Genomic DNA, 13,552 nt, shown 5'->3' on the forward strand with positions numbered 1-13,552 from the left:
ATGGATAGATTGTTCTCTGAATATGGTACGTGAAGAAATATTCTGTAGTTTCAGATCAGAACTGATCACACCCAAATTGGTACTTAAGCAGATTTTTGACAGCAACATTAATCCAACCTAAAGCAGTTAGAACTCAGTAGAACTTTGCCATATTAAAGACTCAGTTATATACAGTTGGATCCATATGGTCTAGGCTGAAATGGTACAAAAATTTAAATATTCTATTTCTATAAACTGAGCAAATGTCTTTAATGTGTTTTATTTTGTTCTGCAGAAGACATTTATTGCTCTGAAGGACAAGGTTCCAGAGTTACAAGCCCACTTACTTGTGGTGTCTGTCACCAATGTTTTTGAGCACCTCATGATGATGGCTTTGTCAGCTATGTAAATACTGTTTTTCCATATGTTTATAAAATTTTTAGATGTTTTTAAGGACAGAAGAGTATAAATAATTTTCTCAAAGTTATGCAGCTTGTTCGGAACACAGCAAAAATATTTACATTCTAATTTTCTGAGTCCCAATCTAGAGCATGAATCAGAAGTCAGATGAAGTTGAGCATGTTCCAGCAGTCCCAAATACAAGCTTAGCAGCAGGACTAGGACTTATGCTTATCCTGAAATCACAGAACAAGTTCATTTGGGGGAACAAATGAGGTATGTGCTGAATATTTCTTGTACATGCTAGACGTAATCAAGTGAAAGATATAAACCTAAACATGTAGCAGCCACTTCCTCAAAGATTCTGTACTAAACACCACCTATCCATGTCTTCAGGCTCAGAGGGAGCAGAATAGTTGCAGCAGTAAAGCCTACACAGAATTGCTATTTATATTCTTGTCTTGATTTTGTGCTCTATAGTAAGGGAGAGAGGATCTAGGTATTGCATGCTATGAATGATGCATTTGTAGAGAAAAATTAGAGTGGCCCTGAAATGCCTTGCAAATAATAGATGCTCTTTGAAGTCTTCAGGCAATGAAGTAACAGCTGTCTGTTATTATTTTCATTGTGTTCCCTGTGGTGCTACTGCTTGTGTGAGGGGGCTTCAATTTGCTGTCAGCAAATAAAGGCAAGTATGGCTGCCAAAGGGGATCTTGCTCAGGAGGATATTTCAGAATTACCTACAGGGCTACACCCTCATCTACTCTTAGAAACATTGATCTTCCTTTTCATCCTCTTCATTCAAGGACCAAACTACATACATCTTTCTGAAATCAAATGTTCTGATGTGTACAAGGGGTCTTCATTGGTGAGCTATAAAAGTTGATGCCATTGTGATTCGTCCCTACACTTTATATGAGCTTTAAGTATACTAAAAGAGTTAGGGTATGGGTTCCATTTTATGTGAAATACATTGTAAATGCATCATAAATGTAGATTACAGTGCAAAAAAAAATTACTTCTTTTGTTTTTATTCACTTATACACTTCATACTGACTTCTTCACTCTATTAGAAAACTGAACCTTCTACCTTCTTTAAGTTGTATGAAAATAGTAGCAGTGATGTTTTGGTACTCTAAGTGTCCACTGTAAGTGTGGATTCAGATGTTGCGTATTTTAATATTTGTATTTGGAGACCTCTGTGTCTCTGCACATGCGCTACCCAGAACTTCCAAGTGTCCTTATATTAAAAAGTTTTCCCAGTTTTACCTTCTTCATTAACTGCATTTTAGATACAGAAATGTACAGCATCCTACCTATCCCTTTCCATTTGCTAAGTATCTGGAAATATAAGCACATTCAAGAACAACAAGAGAATTAATTGGAATTAAATATCTAATTTCAATTTGATTTTTTAAATCTTTTTTCCTCTAAATAAAATAAAAATATAATTGAGATACAATAGCCACTTAGGTGTGCACTGTGGACATATGGCAAGAATCTTCAGTAGCAAGGAAATTCTTTTTTGTATTATTTATATACACATATATAAATTTGAAAGAACTAAATGACAGGTGCTATTAGGCACACTGAAATGCTTGTCCTACTAATATAACCACAGAAAAGAAGTTTTTTGGATTTTTTCTTATTTCCTTTTCTGATTTATAGTTACTCTCTCTTCAAAATCCTCTCAAACAGAACCACTGTAACAATGAATTACCAAACTATCCTTATGCCATTTCAGATTCAAAATGTAAAGAAACAAAAATAAATTCCTGGAAAAAAAAATCATACATGTGCTATCAAAAAGCACACTTTACTCAAGTAGAGCTTGAACACTGTTTAGTGTAAGCAGCACTCATACCTTTCCTTCATCACAGCACATTTGAAGGGAGCCCTGAAGTTAGTGTAAAACTTTTTCCAATACTTCATTTGTGTCCTGTAGCTGCACTTTGAGACACCTGGAATACATTATTGTTGTGTTTGTAAAAGAGTCTTTATGCATTTTAGTCCCAAACAATATTTGTTTTGTTCTGCAGAACAGAATGTTTTTATTCCCAATTTTCCCATTGGAGCTCTTCAGATTTCTAGAGGGAAGACTGGAATAAATAAACAGAGTTAGAACAAAGCCTTGAGGTTTACAAAGGCTGGAAATCTGAAGGAGACATTCCATCTGGTGTACCAACCAAGTGTTTAGGAAAGATATCCTTCAGGATAAAAGCTGTATTTTGCTTCCTTCTAGTAAATAGCTCTTCTTAATTATACAACTTGCTTAACTGCATTCTTTATGAATGCAGCATGCTGAACAGCCATGGTTTCTCAGGTTTTATTGTGTAGCAGCCACTCCTGGATATTCATTTCCATAATCTCTTGGCATCATATTAACAGATCTCTGATTTCAGAAGAAACCCATGATATAAAGGAATTTTAATCACTTGGCTGGAGCCACTTTTTGGGTCTCAGGTTTCCATGAAAGACCATCCGACAGGGTACCCAGAAGCACCATTACAAAGATTATATGCCAGTGACCTCTGATACTTTGATCAGACTAGAAGAATTTGAGATTCCTAAATGTTGTCAAGAAACAGTACTTATTATTATTGCAACTAAATGGAAAGCATATCCTTCTATCTTCAATCTTAATGGATAATTAATTTGGTTCTTAGTATAGAAGACTGGTCTCACAAACTTCCCTGGCACAACAGAGCCAGAAGTGCTGTAGATTATTAGACATCTTGGTCTAGATGCATATAGCCAGATTTCCAGTTCTTTAAACTTGTGTGCCCACTGAAAAACACAGAAGCTAGGCTTATGTCAGTGTAGATCTTTCTTAAAATAACCACTGAGAAACACTAAAAGCTTGCAAATAACTTCTCAATACATTGTTAAACTGCAACTTGCCAACAGAAAGCTCGGTACAATTCAGATGCATTCTATCACAAGACTGAGATTATAACTTTGACTGCAGTACACTACAGTATTTATATGTTTTGAATATGGAAAACAAAGAACACTTTGGCTGAATTATATGTGTTTTGACTCTTGTTCACTGTGAAAATGAAAATTCACTTCAGGGTTTTGTTCTATTTTTGTGGGTTTTTTTTCTTTATTGTGAATAAGATGAGTCAGGCACTTAATAACACAGTACACCAGAGAGTTATTGAATATTCACATGGGCTTGTAAGACTTCTGAAACTCTGATCATACATCTCACAACATACATGTGGTACTAGCTTGAAATTTAAAGTGAAAAACTGGAACTGTACTTTGTAACAGTCCACTGTGGACTCATTTATACACAGAAAATAGTGTTAAGCAAGCTGTGAATTTGCAGCATGTTAGATACAACATTATAAACTTAAGCTGAGCAGCATGGAACGGTTGACATATAACACTAACAGTATTCCTAAGGCAAACTGATATAGCTAGCACCAGCTTATTTCATAGCTTATTTCATAGCTAGTGGTAACCACTGCCTTCAAGGAGAGCAGTCGATAAAACTATCATAGTGGAAACTTACATCCAGCTAATATCTATTACTTTCCATGCCTACCAGCCGTTAATATCTGTGTCTAACATAACAAGTTGTTAGCTCAGTTCCAGATACAGATTATGAAACAGAACAAAATTCTATATGCTGTGCTTAGCATTTACTCTGACAAGTATTTGGCAGGCAAGACTAAGAATATTTGTTATCTTCTTTGGTTTCATGTCTCTTCCTCTTACTTCAGTGGATCACATACTTTTCTGTTATACTTTTGAAGCAGTAAAATCTTGCATCTTTCTCTGGTAAGTGCTAGTGCTATGCAAATAGAAGGGGAAAAAGCAAAGATGAACTGAAACAAAACCACAAACCTCACTACTTAATAAGTACTTTGGGGGGGGGGCTAAAATTCTCCTCTTAAAACATTTTTTAAAATCCCACATCTTTCTATTTGGTGATGCTCTTTTTTTTTTTTTTTTTTTTTTTTTTTTTTAACGAAAAAATGCTTTATAATTTTATTATCTCCAGGCCATTTCCAGTACTTTCCTGCAGTGTGTTGTACTACTCCAATACAGACTCAAAATTCCTCTTAGAAATATGAGGCCTGTTCCAAAAGTAATGCCTCCTATTTTATTATTATGTTGTACCAAAACAGCAGAGATGGATGTTGGCAGTTTGGCAGTAGAGACTGAACCTTCCCAATGATATTCCATTACATGTTTTTGCCATGTGACAGATGGCTGCAGAGGGGCAGTCTGACAAAATGGCGTCTGACATGGAAGAACGTATGAAGCAAAGGTTTGGAATTTTATCTCTCCATGTGGAAAAAATGCCCCCCACTGATATTCATTGATGCTTGCTGAATATTTGTGCACACCAAACAGAGGCTGTGAGCACAGTGAGGTGGTGGATAGTGCATTTCAGCAGTGGAGACAGCAATGACAGTGGGGCATGTCCATTAGTGCAGATATTTACAAATACAGTACGCAGGCTTTTGTTCATTGCCGGTAAAAATGTGTAATTAATGGCAGTGGTTGTGTTGAAACAAATAGCATTTTGTAGCTGAGAACTTGCGCTATCAAATAGCGTTATTATGCTCTATGTATCTGTTGTGGTTTTCATTGAATTAAATGGAAGGCATTACTTTCGGAGCAACCTATGCAGAATTGTCTGATGTGATAAACCAGGGTTTTCTGCAGAGCTAAACTTCAAATTTTCATCCTATCACATACTCCTGTTTTCTGTTCTTGATTTCAGCTTCCGTTTTGCAGCCTTGCACTACCGTCTCCCTTTCATGTCAACAGCAGTACCAAAGAAGTTAATATAAACCCTTCCTTGCTGCAATTTTATCAGTACTTCCAGGACTTGATTGTCAAAGAAAGTAGCTTAGAGAGCAGAAACTCGAAATATTGCCGTTATTAAACCATTAGGAGCTTTGCCATTAACGTTTAAGGCATCTCACTTGAGGGACCTCTGTGTGGTCGTTATCTGATTTCCTTCAAAAATACTTTATGTGTCAAGGGTCCTTCCTCTCTAACGTACATCTTCGTCCCCACGCTCTAAGCGTTTAAACTGAAGGCGGGGGGGGGGGGGGAAGAAAAGAGAAAAGCACGCGAAGCTGCAGGGCCGGCTGGAACAACGAGATCTTGCACAACCGTCGCGCGGAGTTCTGCCGATGCTCGCTTGCTGCGGGCGGTAACCGTTCCCCGGGCTCCGCGGCAAAGCCCCGCGCCGCCCCAGCCGCGTGCCCGTAGGCGGCAGCGCCTCGAGACGGGCCGTTGGCGAGCGCCGCTTCCAGCGCTCAGAGCAGCCGCCCCGCCCCGCCCGCAGCCGCACGCCGCGTTCCGCGCGCTGCTGCAGCAGCATGAAGGTGGGTGAGGGAGAGGCAAGGGTCTGGGCTGCCCGGCTCGGGTGATGGGCGGCGGTCCTGACGGGACTTCCCTTTACAGACCCTCCTGAAGTGGTTGCTGGGACTCGTCGGGGTCGCCGTTGTCATCACGGTGATCGCCGTTCCGCTGGCTCTGCTCACCGGCGGTAAGTCCCCGGCGGGGCCGGGACGGTGGGGGTAGTACTGCTGCAGCCGCCGGAGCTTGGTCGGTATCGAGGGGTCTGCGGCCGTGAAGCCCACCCCTTTGTGGGGAAAAGTTTTGTTCAAAGTTTGTGCTTGAGCTTACTTTAGAGCTAGTGCTCAAGAATCCTCTGAAACTGGGAAGTGTTTTGTCAAGGAGCTGCCTCATCTGGGAGGATGGGGGCTGTGAGGAGAGAAATTAAAAAGTCATTTAATTTCCGTGCAAATTTAGGAACTACTAGTCATCAGTGTCATCAAATTCAGCACTTTTTTTTTCCCGAAAATCTGCAAAACAACAATAAAAAGCCAATTGCAGGACTTCTTGGGTGTATTGAAGAAATATGATTGTTTTCTAATTTGCTTTATTTGCACAACTTCTGGTTTATTAATGTTTGTTGAGTGAGATTATACACGCTGTACTGTTACAGAGGTCAGAAAAGTAGGAAAAGATTTGGAATGCGTTTTTGGACTCTGATCAGTTTGTACCTTCCAGGTTGATACTGCAGCACTGAATTGTTAATCTAAAACAGCATTAAATCCTCATCCAGTACCGCATTGCTCCCAGCTGGTAGGGCAGAGCTGCAGGTTAATCCCTCTCATTATGTTTTTATGATTAACAGCTGTGCAGTCAGGAGCTGCACAGTTCAGCACTGTAAGATCTAAGGAAACAAAGTATTTTGTAGAGCAGATCTTTGGTGGCCTTATGTTTGTAAAATGTTGCCCAAAAGAAAGAAGATATATTTGTTGATTTCTTTCTAAACACAGTAATTGTTTACGTGCATAGGAAGTTCTAGTGTTTAAGTCGGTTAAAGAAGCAAAATTTATGTCATTGTACTGTTCACATGGTATAATTTACATTAAATTATTTTACAGTTCATTTCTGTAATTAAGAATATCACAAAATAGAAAATAGTTTTTCATAGTCTGGGTATCTGAAGTCTAGATATCTGAGTTTCTTATTAACTGGGCTAAAGCTTGCATCAATATCTACTAATTCTTCACTTTGCTAGATTTTGCTGCTTCATTCTGGTAGATTGGGCTGCTTTTTGCCACTTATCTTAAAAAAGAAAAAAAAAAGCAGATTTCTGAGGTGACTTCAAGTTTAAGAAGTTGGGAATTGCAAGAGAAGGAGTCTTGATAGCTTATCAGGTGTATGCGTGCATCATAATGTAATGCCTAGTCAAAGAATTCAGTACATGGGACTTAATAGTGCTACTCTACCTTCATCGCTTCTTTACAGGTAATGCTATGCTATATCTTGCTGAAAATCAGATGGGTTGTCTTCTTTCATAGATTGTAGGAATCCTGTTGCAAGAGAAGTGGCAGCAATTTGGAGTTGTCATTCAGTTTTATAGTAAAAGAAATCAAAAACAAAATTGAAAAATCACCTCTGCTGCGTGAATTACAAAATATCACCAACTCTGGCTTGTGTTGCTTTGTCTATTGTAAAAGAGCAGTGTGAATGCATGTCTTCTTACGCATGGCTTAAATTAATGGATGACTAGAGCACCTAGGTAATAAAATAAGGATAAAGTAGATACAGCGAGAGAGAGGTCCTGTTTTGCAAACTTGAAGTTCTGACTTCCCAAATCAGGCTGTTTTAATATCTGAATAAAAACTGTAACTAAAGCAAGTTCAAGAACTTTGAATTTTTAACTGAAGGGTGTTAAACCAATGTTTTCTGTTAGCTGAGAGTATACAGGTGGTGTACTTATAATTAGCTCTTCACAGGTGAGAACACTTAGTCACTGGCAGTTTGACTGCGTTGCCCTTATGCACAAACTAAGGTCATGCAAGTCAGCTGAGGATGTCTTCTGGGTCAGTACAGGGACTGGACTGAGTTCAGAATGAAAGGAGGTAAAACTGGGAGGAGATCCAGCAACTCGCGTAACTGACTATGTGAAATCAAAGTTAGCCCTCATAAAAGCAATTGTAATTTTTGCCAAATCTTTATTTCATCCCAATGGTTCAAGCATTTTGCAGAGGGTGAAAACTATTATTCTCATACATGAATATACTGGGTTTGAATTTCTTACCATTGGCATTCTCCCTGCCATGCTCCTCAGTGTACTTCAATTTCATAAGTTTAGTAGTCATGCAATGCAAAATTAGTTAGATAAGTGGACTTGAGTGCTATAAAAGGACTTGAAATTTTGCCATTACAGAGGAAGTCAGGTTCATTGGCTAGATGATAGGCCTCAGAAGGGAAAGGTTATTTCTGTTTCTTCTCTTGCCCTGGTTTAGCAATGGCAAATGCTTCATAATAAATTTGCATCCCTTCAGTGGCTCTTCAGCTTAGAACTGTGATAGTACAAAATTCCATGCTTTGTGTTCATAGGTCCTTCCAAAAGTAATGCCTCTTATTTATTTCCACAGAAACCACAACAGATACAAAGAGCACAATGACACTCATTGATAGAGCAAATTCTCAACTACAAGACACTGTTTTTCATCCCAATTACCACCATTAGTTATGCGTTTTTGCCAACAATGAACAAGAGCTCTTCATTTCATAGTGAGACAGATGTCCATGGCCATTTGGAACACAACTTGTCTTTCACATCGAACTACTGAAACGCACCACCCACCACCTCGCTGCACTCACATCCACTGTTTGGTCTCCGTAAACATCTTTACTTCATACACACTTCCATGTCAGGCGCCATTTTGTCAGACCACCCTTCTGCTGCCATCTGTCACACGGCAACAAAATGTAATGGAATATTGGTGCAAAGTTTCAACCACTACTGCCATACCACAACCATCTCTCTCTGACATCATGGACCTACAAAATAAAATGGGAAATTACTTTTGAAGTAGCCCCTGTATTTTTACAACATTACCTCAAAGAGTTTAATCCCAAAAGAGACCCAGAAGTCAAATTTGAAGTCAGATGATGAAGGCATTATTATGCCTTGAGGAGTTCTTTAAGAGGTGAATGTAATAACACCTGTTTACCTTGCAAGGCATGAGTATTTATTTAAAAACATGGTTTGTCTGCTCACAAATCATTTTTCTGTTTACTTTTGCTTCTTCCATTTTTTTTTCTTCTATAGCTTTCTATACAAAAGACAGTTCAAAACATCCAGTGGCTGTACAGCATTTCCTCTTCTCTAGCAGTGGTTGTCATTATGGCTCTGGAAAGCCAGGAGTGGAAGCCAATGCTGAGTAGAAAGGAGACAGTGTTATATTTAGCAGACTGCTGCCCTAAGGAGAAAGCAACAAACAATCTTACAGTGTGGAGAGCTGTACAACAGTCTGGTCTAAAACCAGGTTCCTGTACTGGAGATTTAACTCCCCAAGGTAAAATATTGACAAAATGAGATGAAATGTAATTGTTAGGTGAAAATGTGCTTGTCTCCTGTGCTCTGTTAAAAGTAATGTGCCCACTCCTTTGGTTGGAAAAGCATAGCAGGTTCTGGGAAGGTTAATAACCTTGAGGCGCCTGAAAGGACTTGGTGAGTTTGACACTTGACTGATGAGTTAGGTATTACTAGTGGCTGGGAAAAAGCTAACGCAAATAGAGATAAGGGTTATTGGCTGCAAAAGTCCAATGACTTCTTGTCATCCTGGATTTCATAATGAAGATCATTGAGTTTGCTGAGACAGCTTCTTGGTTCAAGGACTCAAAAGAGATGAGATTGCATATCTTCCTGACAGTTTTGTTAATGTATAACTGAAAAGAAGATGAAATGAAAGCCTCCAAATAGCTCTCATTGTTCCTTTGGGAATGGTTACATATCAACGCTTACCCTGTTTATCCTATCTGTGATCTGTCCTCTGCTAAGCAGATTTGTGACTGGATGGTGTGGAGGAGTATCTATTGCCTATGTCAACACCTTGCTTGCAACTGAAAAGGATGCTTAAAGATATGAAGGTGTTTGGCTGATATGCAGCTCTCATATTTGAAGACCTATGCCACAAGATGAATGAATCTGGCAGCTGTTATCTGTCCCAGTTTTCTTGGGAGTAGGAAGTCTTTTATTATCACAATTTTTGGAAGGCCTTAGGCTTAAGGATGTTTAGTGAGGAAGCAAGAAAATATCTAAGTGAATTTTAATCTATGTATTAGAATTGTATCTTTGAAGTAGAATCTCTTTAAGTCTAGGTTAAAAACTTAAGGTTTAGATGAGAATCTTACTTTGTATGTTTTTAAAAGGACAATATATAACCTGTGAATGGTAGTTAATTCTACTCACTTCACTTCAAATTTCTTTACTCAAGTCACCAGTGAAATTCTCTAGAAACTTGTAAGGGAGATACAGTAGGTTAATCAGGCCATTGAAAATATACTATATACTTGTCTGAGCAAACACTCTTTTATTGAATATGACTGCCATAACTGTCTCTCCAGTTTTTTAATGCATCTTGCACTGCATTGCAGAATCCATAGTCTCAGTGATGCATGTGGCTATTCTACTTAGTGACGACAAAGAATAGAAATGTTTTCCTTCTATGTGTCTTTGGCTTTCTCTAGCTGTCATTTAATTGAATTATCTTAATTCAAATGTTCAGTAGCGCATAGAAACAAATTTACCAACAGTTGGTTGCTATGTCTAGAACACTTTTATTTCCTTAGTTTGCATGAGATGTGGCAACTTGGAGAGAGCTATTAACTACAAAGTTAATGATTGCCTCTCTCTGGGGAAGTGTCTGCAGCCTTAGTGACAGCTGGGTGAACTGCCCTGGCTGATGTCACTGTTTTTACCTGCTGGCTTTCTCTTGGATGTCGTGCATCAGGCTTCTCTTCTGAACGTGTAGTAAAGTTTCAGTTATTAGTAGCTTTACAGGTTTCCTTTGCTTTTGAGCTGATTACATCCTTTCTTGCTCTTTTGCACTGCATATAGAAATTTAAACAATGCATTCACCAAAAGTAATTTTAACAGTTTTAATTTTGGATATGATGATTTGTCATGGCACAAACTTCACACAACAGTTGAATTTTTATTTCCTTTCCTCCTTACACCTACAGAAACAAACTCAATCTTACTTTTGAGAAGAAGATATATGTTTACAAAACAAAAAAAAAACAAACAAAAAATAAGAAAAACACTGAAATTGAAAGAATACTATTTATCAACTTTGTATGAACATTCCTTACATAAATGATTAATAGCCTTCTCTCTAGAACGTTTTACCTAAATTTTTGTTGCTGTAACAGGTATTATGTTGTACATATTTCTAATACATCACTATGATAGTAAATACGCATGTGTTGCTCAGGGGGAGTAAAGGGTAGATAGAAAGAGCGAGTCATTTGGAACTTAGAAAAACAGTCTGTCTGGAAAGAAAGAAAAATAGAAAAATATAGAGACGAGAGAAAATTCAGCTTTCACAATCTCTCTGAGGAATTTGAGAGAAAGAAGCCATTTTGCTAAAATATGAATATATTGTGAATATATACTAGCCTACAATCTTCAATCTTTTAGTGGCAATCTTCAAAGCCACTAAAATGTTTTTGAATGTCAACAAGTAACTCATTTTGTAAAAATACAAGCCCACTAGATGCTTTTTTTTTTTTTGGGGGGGGGGGGGGGTGGGAGGTAGAAGGTTGGGTTTTTTTGTTTGTTTGTTTGTTTAAAATTGAGTTTAAACCAAAAGAGGTAAAATGCAGAATGAGATACATGCAGTAAAAACATAGCGGTAGTGCTCTATCTCACAAACTAAGAAAATATTCCAACTAAAACTTTGATGACTATACCCGTACAGCTTGGCGTTTCATATTCAGTTACTATGTGGAAGGTGTTGACAGAAAATGAAATTTTAATTTTACACACAGCCAAAAAATCTTAATGGTGGCCTGATTTTTAGTAATGAGACCTTAGCAAAATATGTATGTCACCAGGGGGGAAAAACATTCAGCAGTTTGGAAAAATCCCTAAACCTGTTCATCAGCCACCTGTCTTAAATTGCTCCTCCTTTTCCAAGAGAGAATTTCATTGCCTTCTGAAGTCCCTCTAATTGAAGGTGACACTTACTCAATTAGGAAGGAGAGAAGTGATATTCCCAACTAGACAACTGTGCATGAATATCAAATACACACTTGTTCATAATCCGTCAAATTAAATATTCAGTTAATATAGAATAATTAACCTGAGAAGTTAATATTCTTGTGGAAACATAACGAGCAAAATATCTAGACTTGTGACACTTTTCTGAATAGCCAAATCTCAGATGGAACTGAGCAAGTAATTGTCTTAATCTTTGTTAGACTAAAAGCTTTGGTTGTTAAGGCTCTTGACTTTCACTACAGCAATGGTTCTCCAGTCTGTGCTGTATATAAGTAACGTACTTATTGTTTGGAAATAAGAGTAAAACCATAGTAGCTAATATAAATGTCTTCCTGTCATGCTCCATATGTCACACTTTTTCAACTTGCAGAAAGATTCCCCACAGCAATCTTGTGAGGTGGGCTTTTTTTTTTTTGTTCTCACTCCCTTGTACTCTTTTTCTTCTTCAGCATATTAAAAGAGGCTGTCTGTTTAAAAGTATCTGAAAAGATTGGAAAGCTCAGAATTGATGGTGGCAGGTTATTATCCCAACTGATCAGTCTAAACAACTGTGTTGGATTGTTTTTATCAATTGTTTATATGGATCTTTTAATTTGCTCTGCTAATAACTGGGGGGAGGGGAGGGTAGGAAATAAATAAAAACTGCTTTCCTTCTTGAATGTGTAGATTATATGAGGGTGGTTTTTGGTGTTGTCTTGTTCATTTTAAAAAGGCAGAAGGAAATCAGGGAGAGAATTACACACCTCAATTTCGATATATATGTTTATGTGTGTATGTGTGTAATGTACTGTTGAAATCTTTTATATCTTGGAAAAAGTGGCTAGGGCACTGCAACCAGTAAAAACAGAAATATTTTCACAGATGTTGGCTGTGTCACACTGTTGCTGATGACCAATCTCATAAGTTTAGCTGGGTTCAGTTTCACTTAGTCTTTTCATAGTAGATCAGGTACTTGGTTTTAATTTTGCAGTCAAAATACTAATGTCATAGCAGACATTATGATACTCCGATAACTTGGTGGAAAACCAGGTAGCGCTGTGATCCTTTTCCTTTCTGACTGCTGGATTTTTTTTGTGCTTTCTCCCTCCTGGCGGCTCATAGCTGGTTAGCTAACGCACATCAGTTGCCAGTAGCAAAAGACACTTAGCTTCTTAACCTGACTATTAAGATGTGGTGGAAAATGTTGTAACAGCATCAAAATCTCTCTTCTTTCTTTCTTCCAGAAAGTAGCTCTGAGTCTGATTCACGAAAAACATATACCCTAGAGAATTACTTGAACAATGACTATGTGTACAAAACACATAATTTGCAGTGGATTTCAGGTAATTTATTTTTACACATAGCATGCGTATAAAGAAAACGTACTACTATAAATACACAATACTCAGAGATGACTAATATATCCTGAAAATACATTAGATACTTAAATACTGTTATTACAAAATGGTGCATAGCTCAAAGAGTTGTGATTTCTTTTCTGTAGATATGTGTTTGTGCTTGTGGCAAACTGTTCTCCTACTGCTAGGAGGACCCCAAGAGAAAAAGGTGCCAGAAAGTTGAAGATGTGAGCCCAATTTTGTTAACAGTGCTATCAGCATCCTTTAATTACAA

At 37.9% G+C, this 13,552-nt stretch overlaps 1 protein-coding gene across 2 annotated transcripts in view; it reads left to right on the forward strand.

The window, feature by feature from the left end:
• Window positions 1-5,430: 5,430 nt before the first annotated feature.
• The window catches only part of DPP4 (dipeptidyl peptidase 4), a 38,199-nt gene continuing 30,077 nt past the window's right edge, over window positions 5,431-13,552 (forward strand). Inside the window, exons 1-3 of one of the 2 annotated variants that reach the window (XM_085227693.1) lie at window positions 5,431-5,732; window positions 5,812-5,896; window positions 13,165-13,263. In XM_085227693.1, the coding sequence (XP_085083819.1) occupies window positions 5,727-5,732; window positions 5,812-5,896; window positions 13,165-13,263 (190 nt within the window). In that variant the 5' untranslated portion in view covers window positions 5,431-5,726. Of the gene's footprint in view, window positions 5,733-5,811; window positions 5,897-9,046; window positions 9,234-13,164; window positions 13,264-13,552 lie in introns of those variants that run through there. The other variant, XM_010713675.4, reaches the window with a different exon arrangement.

The sequence above is a fragment of the Meleagris gallopavo genome, chromosome 7, assembly GCF_905368555.1.
Source record: "Meleagris gallopavo chromosome 7, MGAL_WU_HG_1.1, whole genome shotgun sequence".
NCBI lineage: Eukaryota > Metazoa > Chordata > Aves > Galliformes > Phasianidae > Meleagris > Meleagris gallopavo.